The sequence below is a fragment of the Diplotaxodon limnothrissa genome, linkage group LG16, assembly GCF_057381915.1.
Source record: "Diplotaxodon limnothrissa isolate DT_005_m linkage group LG16, D_limnothrissa_male_GT1.1, whole genome shotgun sequence".
Lineage (NCBI taxonomy): Eukaryota > Metazoa > Chordata > Actinopteri > Cichliformes > Cichlidae > Diplotaxodon > Diplotaxodon limnothrissa.
Genome location: NC_140611.1, coordinates 12,476,423 through 12,484,562, shown reverse-complemented (window position 1 = coordinate 12,484,562; position 8,140 = coordinate 12,476,423). Strand labels below are relative to the sequence as shown.

Here is an 8,140-nt window from a genome sequence, read left to right as displayed (position 1 = left end):
TGATGGATCACATTAAGAGAACTATGTCGATGTTCCAAGAAACATTTGACACTCAGTGTAGATCTTGTTTGTTTTGCCTACAATGGCTTTAATTTCAGAGATAAACAGTGAGTGATCAGGTCACTGAAACACACAGGGCCATTTGTGCATGTGGTGTTGGTGGTCTTCCATTGACAGATCGACACTGCTTTACCAGTAGAGTTTGCAAGACAGCAGGTACACCTAGTGTGGTTGCCTACCTCTGGAAACACCTCCCTGCAGGGGAGTTTCCAGGATTTTTTAAATCCAAAAGCAGATTAATTTCAGATGTGAACTGAAGCTCAGAATAAAAAAAAAAGACAAGACACGTGCTAATAAAAGAAAAATTTTTAATCGTTTTATGTTATCGCAGGCAGGTAGTAGCTGTATAAATACACACATTATTTTCCAGTTTTTTTCAGAGTGGGTTACGGCTTTAGTTCACATTTGATCAACTTTATTCCAGTCAACTTGTCAAATCTTAATCTGACTGTCCTGTCAAAACAAAGGTAAATAGAATTTGAAGCAGTTATTATTTACATATGATACAAAAATAGATTTCACAATAAAAGAGAGATATATTTACAATAAGAAGCTCTATAAAATACAAATATCTTTCTGTTATAAAAAGCCATTTTTAAAATAACTCTTCCAGCTCAAGTTTTGCACGAGGGAGTGTAATCTGGTCTGTGGCAGGATGAATTGTAATTCAAACAACGAATGCACCTTTAATGGGAGTCCATTACTTCATGGCTGCGCAGTATTCTTGTCCTACAAAGCTAATCTTAACCCTGACTGCAGTCTTTACAGCCATGTGGTCTGAAGTTAGTGCTGGGTTAACTTTGGGAGCGCTGAGCGGCTGGAACTGATGCTGTGGTCGAGCTACTTGGCAGCTGCTCCGCCATCCAGCTGCATCCTGTTGGGTGGTTTTCTGTGAGGGGTGGGCAGGTGCATGTTAACTGTTCAAGGGGGGTCCTCCAGACTTACACTCCCTCCTTCCCTCATGGCCAGGCTCCAAGCTGACTGTGGGCCTCTGTGTCACATGCCTAGACCAGACAGAGACGGACACGGTTAGAGCAGGACTCCCTGGCTCCTGGTTCTATTCTCAGAATGGTGGACGCTCAACTTTACAGGCTGCTCATCGTAAACACTGGTGGCCCCAATAAACACACCACACTCCGTTGCTAACAGAGGAGCTGGCTGACTGCCTGAACGGCTAATTGAATGTCCAACTTTACAGACAGACGGGATGTCTGCGAAAGACGGATGTGCAGTGGCTAAAACAGAGTAGGGAGCCCAAGGAACAGACATGGAAATAAGAAAAGTTCCTCACTCCCACCCCTGTCTCTTTCCAATACTGACATTTAAAGTTGAAATTTCCGACAGGGTTTACCCGGCACACATTCCTTATTCTCTGATGCAAGTTCCAACTCTGACAAGGCCTGAGCAAAGAGGAGGCGCAGCACAAACCAGCCGTCTATTAGCCTAACATAGTGTAAGCTACCAAATTGCCTTCTCAGGTTACAGATTTGTGCATTCCAAGTCAACTCAGGTCAAATATTATTATTAAAGCCCAGTAGGCTAGAGATGACAAATTTGCATACACCACGGAACATTCCCTACCTCTGGGTTGCCAAATATACAGCAGAGGTTCCAGATTCAGCCCACTGAATGGCTTTGCAGAGTGCAAAGACTGCAACAAGGAGGGCATAAATTTTGGAATTTTCACTGCTTTTTACATTTGGAAGAACTGCGCTGCTAGTTGATAAGAATGAATGGTGTGATGACAGCTGTTATTTAGGTCACTGCTGGGTTTGCAGTTTATCCTGACATCACTCAAGGCTACACGAGAGTAAGGTGGGGGTTTCTTTGCTTCACTACCACCACATATTGTTCAAACTGACTTGTTTTTCTAAAGACATCTCATCATTATCATTACAAATAGATGTTTTATTACCTGTAGATATTTTCACATTGGAGTTACACTTTACATGAAAAGAAAAGAAAGTAATAGGAATGATTTGGAGGGTTGAACTGGGCTGTATGTGACCCACAAACTAAAATAAGTTTGACACCCCTGCTCTACACTAAGAGGATCAATTTGGATAAAGAACAAAAGCCCAGAGGAAAATGCCTCCGTACAGGGTATATGTACCATGCACTGTATACACGGAAAGAGATAGGGGAAGAATAGACCAGGATGAAATTTATAAAGCAGCGTTCCACTGTGTATGATCTGCACTTCAAAGCTGAGTGACAGGTGAAAAGGGATACGCAGCCTTTCTCTCCAGTGTGGCCCTGGAGGCCTGGAGGTCCATATAGCAAGCCTCAGCCACTTCATAATCCTGACACATCATTGTTTCATAGAAACCTGCGGGGTGGCTCTCATGGCATTTTATGAGCAGTTGTTAACACAGCCGACACAGGGAACAAACGCTCCGGTTAATCCCGAGTAGCGGGTGGCGCCAGCATGCAGGCTAATTTATCATGGGGCTCTGACAGCCAGATTGCATTTGTGCTTACTCTCTAGTGTCTTGTCCAGGTCAGCGATGAAGTCCTCCAGCTCTTTAGTGTCGCCCAGTTTGGCTGCAATGGAGACACGCAGAAAGAATCACAATTTTGAAGCAGTTTAAATATAAGCTTCTTCAATCACTCATTACCACATATACAGTACAATACATAGCTTGTTTATGTCCATGAGTTTTCAAGGGCTTTTACTCACGTTTTGGTGACATTAGGGGAGGTGAGGTGGTGGTGATGGGGGAGAGCATGGTGGGCGAGTTCAGTCTCTCGTCGCTGAAGCTGAAGCTGTTTCTGTTGAGAGACTCGGCACCTGTCAGAAAGAGACAGAAGAGAAAATGCAGGCACATAAGATCAAGCGAGTACTCACTTTTCTCTACATCTGTGTCAGTGGAACAAGCTTCAGTGTGTAATCATCGCATTCTCCTCTAATGACACCCTTTCTCTATGGGCTGTCGCGTGCATGCCTCACAAACACGTGCGGGTACAGCACAAAAACTAAAGTGTTAAAATGAATCTCTACGGAAGTCTTTGTTTTTCTAGCAGCAAAAGTTTCTGGATGACTTTCAAAGCTAAAAAAGAAAAAGTCTCGATGACCATAAATCATGGATTAAAGCACCACTGAGGCTGTTAGTGACAGTAATATCAAAAGTTTTTCTGGGCAAAGAGGTCTCTAAAGGCAGCCAACTCTTCTCCTGCTCTTTAGTAAGATTTATCTTTGACATGTTCAAAACAGCAGAGCACGCTCTTATTTGGGATACTGTTTGTGTTTTTTATGCACCACCCAAATCTCTACACAGAGTCTTACATAAATGACCTAATAGTCACCTTTATTTTGCCGCACAGTACTTCAAACCACCACTCTTGCTTCACAGCAAGGAAGGTTCTGGGTTTGAATCCACCATCTGTGTGGCTGCTCCGGCTTCCTCGCACAGCCCAAAGACTTGCAGTTAGTGGGGTTAGATTAACTAGTGATTCTAAATTGTGTGAATGTGAGTGAGAATCTTTGCTTGTGGCAGACAAGTGACCTGTCGGGGTGTAGCTTGGATAGGGATAAATGTTTATCCGACAGCATGAGAGACTTTTTAAATCATTCTTTGTAGAAGTGCAAACCACACTGATAATAATGAATGTGTAGCTGTGAAGTGTGTGTGCTCAAACTAAGATTAGGCTACACTTAAAGATGCCGATGTGTATCTTGCACCATGTCTGAGATGTCAAGCACCCACTTGTTCCCGCCTCTCTGACCAATGCCTCTCCCGCAACTCTGGATTGTGGGAAATTGCACATGGGATAAAGGCAAAACACGCGGGAAGTGCAAGTGGATCACATGCAAACACACACACACACACACTGATGAGCCCTTAATGTCTGCACTTGACTTGAACCTGAATCCCTCTCATTTCTCAGCTTCCTCTGCTGCTCTATATTCATGTCTGTCTGTCCTTCTTATTCACTCCTACATTCTTCATACCACTTTCTGTGGCTCTCTGTCGCCTCTCTCACCCACACTGACACTCCAGGGTGCAGCTCCAAGACTTTTTTGTCATCTATCTACGCCTTCAACAGTCAATACATCCATCAGACTTTGAGACAATAGATGACCCCTGTGGGAGACAGCTCGTTCGTCATTACTTCACTACCATGGAGAGGACAGGGTTCAAGCAGGAATCCGATCCACTGATCAAATCAGCAAGCTCATTAGTGCCATAGACATGTGTTCAAACACCTTCCCTGTGTTTGTATCACTGATGTTGCTCCCTGCGAGATCATTAGTGATAATGGCCCCTGTTATTGTGCAATTATCTAGTTTTAAACATCTGATTCTCTTTCTAGTATATATCATACATTCGACTGTTTGGCCATCAAACCTGTACACCCTCTTTCCTCCCTTAGACGGCCCAACCCACTGGCATGTGTTTGGAAAAGTATATTTGCGCATGGGGACATGAAGCATATTTTTCTCTGTGTGTCAGCATATCCCACTTGCCCGCCTGAAGTCGGCTCTACAGCTGGGGGAAGCTAGACTTTTAAGACACTGTATGGTAGAGTGATATGGTAACATATGACAGTAAACCCTTAGAGACGCAGCCACAAAATAGGGGCAGGTGTGCCAAAATATGCAGCTCAACGTGACGCCAACATCTCTGAAGCATGAGAAAGGGATTTTCTCTCACTGCTACTCTCCCTGCGTGCGAGCATACATGAAGGCGTATGCAACAGTTTGACGCTCGACTCGGGTGCCCTCTGGATGCGGCACTGTAAATGCAAACAATACCCTAATCAATTCAAAATAGTCTGTATGCTTATCTGTACCTCATACACCTGTGAGAATGTTAATGTTTAACTTTCAGTAAGTTTAGCAGTGTGGTGATCCCGATTCCAGTTATGTCGTGTTTGCACTTCTTGTGGATGTGGAATGTGGTCTCTAGCATTTCCTCCTGTTGAGAATAATGATTCCTGCTCAGTTTTCTTGTTTAGTTGATGGTCAAATGTTTGCTAGCGTTTATGTAACTGTGTGGTATTTGGGCCACTGTGACATTAATCAGCAATACTAAATTAAAATTAAATAACACTCTCTTATGTTTATGTGTACTATATTACATTGATGTGACATATCCTCCTCAAGCCAAGTACACTCAAAATAAACAAGCTTGTGAACCTGGCTTTTTTTAAAAGGTTTCCTTACTTAGAGAGTTTGCATGTTTTTTACATAAAGCCTACTTTACAGTGTACCTGATAAGACACTACACACCCAAGGCATACAGTGCGCTATAGGAGGAGTGGTACTGTAGAGATAACAAACCCTGTGTCTTCAGTCTGCAGAGAAGTACAACGTGTCATTATTTTGTGACACTCTGTAACTCTTGCCTGACTGTCTGGGGTCCAATTTAATTGCTCCATGTTAAGGATGACAACAAAGTCGCGCCACTGAACCTTTCCACTGGTTAGATAACCATGGTAATACTGAGGAGCAGGTGAGCCGAGAGTAAATCACAATCCTTGCCCACTTACTTTCTGTGTCGCTGATGCCGCTGTCGCTGACGCTGGCGCTGCTCCTCCTCTTCATGGTCTTCAGGTGTTCGTCGTACCTGAAGTGTCGCCTCTCCACCGGCGATGTGAAGTCTTCGATCACCGCGTCGAACTCGCACAGCACATCGTTCAGATCCTCCTCATTGACGAACTTGGCTGCAAAGGGGGGGGGGATAATTCACAAAATTGAAATAAAATGTTACGCAAACTGTTGATGTTATGATTCAGGTCTGAAAATCATTCACGTAGCACATTATTCTATTCTTATATAAACACAACTGCAATTCAGTTATCGTACTCATATATAAGATAATATTTATATACATATATATTTAAAACAAACGACATTACCTTGAGGCTTCAGCTTTGGGGACTTCATGATTCCACTAGTTCGCTTAGAAATGATCCAGAAACGTCGTGAAAACTTCTAAATAAATAAATGTGGCCCTCAGCGTAAAGTCCCACTTCGTCGTAGGGTGCTTCAGGTCTTTATCTAACCTCCAGGTCCAGGACTGGCGCTTTTTAACGAGCCCTGAGGAGTGGGGGCGGAGACGCAGGGAAGGGAGGGGAAGCGTATGTGTGTGCGCGATCTCTTACGCGCTCGCCATTACCAATAAAGCTTCCCCCGGTTAAAGTTACGGTCCCCTGACGTCTCCTTCTTAAAAGTATGTTTGTAAACAACTTCTGTGTCACTTGCCAGGCAGAAGTGTAATGCAGGGATATTTATAATCACGAGTCAGGGCTTTTCATATTTTATCACCGGGCAGATCATCACAGTAGGGTGAGTAAGTATACTTACTCACCCTACTGTGATGATCTATAGCCTCATCTTTGATGAATGACCAAGTTTCTATAATCAAACTGCGTTTCCTCTCTTTGCATTTAGAAGAAATGAAATGAGAGTATGATCAGTGTGGGGCATCTTTAGATCAATGATTAACTCGGTACATCTCAGCCTTACTGTGAGTGATTGATTTTCATTCACACAGTGGGAAACTGCGTGTTTGCTGCTAGAGTTATTCACAAAGAGACAAAACACTGACAGATCCCATAAAAAATCAAGTTATTGAATAATTTCTCTAAAAAATGGGAATTTATTCTGGTTTTATAGATAGAACACTATTCAGGTTACATAATCTGCACTGTACTCAGATAGGAGTAGTGATGTATCGGTCGCGAACGAAACAGCTCTTAGAGCCGGGTCTTTGAGTGAACGACGCGAGCCGGCTCCTTATCGCAGGCCATGGTTTTTTCCCCCTTTCTCTCACCCTCTCTCTCGCACTATTTTCCGCTTCACTCCGCATGCGAGCCTTGTGCTTTGCGTTGGGAAGAGGGGGGACTCGCAGTAGCACAGGAACAGAGCTGAGGGAGAGACAGAGAAAGAGCGCCAGGGACAACAACGTCACATTAGAAAGGTATAGTAATCATCCACAACTATTTTCAGTTGCAGATGATAAAGGATTCAGAAAGTTTATTCATGCAGGCCCATATGACAGAGAATATGCATGTTCTTTTTGTTTTTATATTTTAATTTATATTTAATTGTGTTGTGGTTTGCAGTGTTTTGTGTTGTTTCACTTTAAATTTGTTTAAAAGGAAAAAGCTGAAAATTTAAATAGTTAAAAGTTGAAATGTGAATAGTTGGTTTTTGTATTATATGATTTATTTATTACATTTTATGTGGAGTGAATAAATAAAAGTATATTTACAGTGGCCCCTAGAGACAAAGCACATACAATCTTCAAAACACGTACAAACCCTGAAGCACGTAAAAACTCCATAGCACGTACAAAAGACAACAGAAGTGCTCCAGGATGCTACGTGCAGTGTTGAGCTTTTGTTATTTAGTGGCTACACAAGCCAGCAAGTACCAACGACCGGATTTGGTGTGTGGTAGTAACAGGTAAATGAACTTTTTTAAAAAAAATTATTTGAATATATATGTGTGCTTGTGTTTTTCTGGGCAAAGAGGTCTCTAAAGGCAGCCAACTCTTCCCCTGCTCTTTAGTAAAATTTATCTTTGACATTTTCAAAACTTGTGTCCTTTTGTGCATAATTTTATATTATTGTTAATAATAAATTAATTAAAGCAACAAAACAGCCTGAAGAGCCAGTTCGGAGCCGACTCTTTTTAGTGAGCCGAGCTGAAAGAGCCGGTTCTCTAAAAAGAGACGGAAATCCCATCACTAGATAGGACCTCCATAATCCAACGAGACAGCTCGTTTTGCACTGTATGATCTCCGGGGCTCTTATTTTGTCTAGGTCTGATTTTCAGCCATCGTGAAACTGCAGTGACATCTGGTGGTGGAATCTCACAGTTGCGGCTGATCTTTGCTCAGCAATACAACAGTCCCAAAACAAAATCTCACCTCAGTTGTATTTTGAACTGAACTGTAATCTACATCAGCAAGTACAATTTAAGGAGGGCGCTCTCAATATATCGCCTTTGCTTTCATTTCCAGAGTACCCAGAGGGAACCCACGCAAAGACGGGGAGAACATACAAACTCCACACAAAAAGACCCCGGCCGGGTGGTGGAATTGAACTCAGGACCTTATTGCTGCATCAT

The 8,140-nt window shown here is 42.7% G+C and overlaps 1 protein-coding gene across 1 annotated transcript; it reads right to left on the bottom strand.

Annotated features, from left to right (window-relative positions):
• Positions 1 to 377: 377 nt before the first annotated feature.
• Positions 378 to 6,052, bottom strand: rgcc (regulator of cell cycle). Its single transcript, XM_085374798.1, has 5 exons — positions 5,923 to 6,052; positions 5,554 to 5,727; positions 2,741 to 2,851; positions 2,542 to 2,604; positions 378 to 1,064 (listed from the first exon to the last, which is right to left on the bottom strand). Exons 1-5 carry the CDS (start codon positions 5,948 to 5,950, stop codon positions 1,057 to 1,059), a joined length of 384 nt encoding a protein of 127 aa, XP_085230924.1. The 5' UTR covers positions 5,951 to 6,052; the 3' UTR covers positions 378 to 1,056.
• Positions 6,053 to 8,140: the final 2,088 nt, after the last annotated feature.

Bases quoted from the DNA above. Each gene is read 5' to 3' on its own strand.
- rgcc (XM_085374798.1), bottom strand. From the start codon at position 5,950: ATGAAGTCCCCAAAGCTGAAGCCTCAAG. The intron at 2,852-5,553 runs GTAAGTGGGCAA...TCTTTCTGACAG, and splicing joins CGGCATCAGCGACACAGAAA to GTGCCGAGTCTCTCAACAGA. The intron at 2,605-2,740 runs GTGAGTAAAAGC...TCTCCATTGCAG, and splicing joins TCCCCTAATGTCACCAAAAC to CCAAACTGGGCGACACTAAA.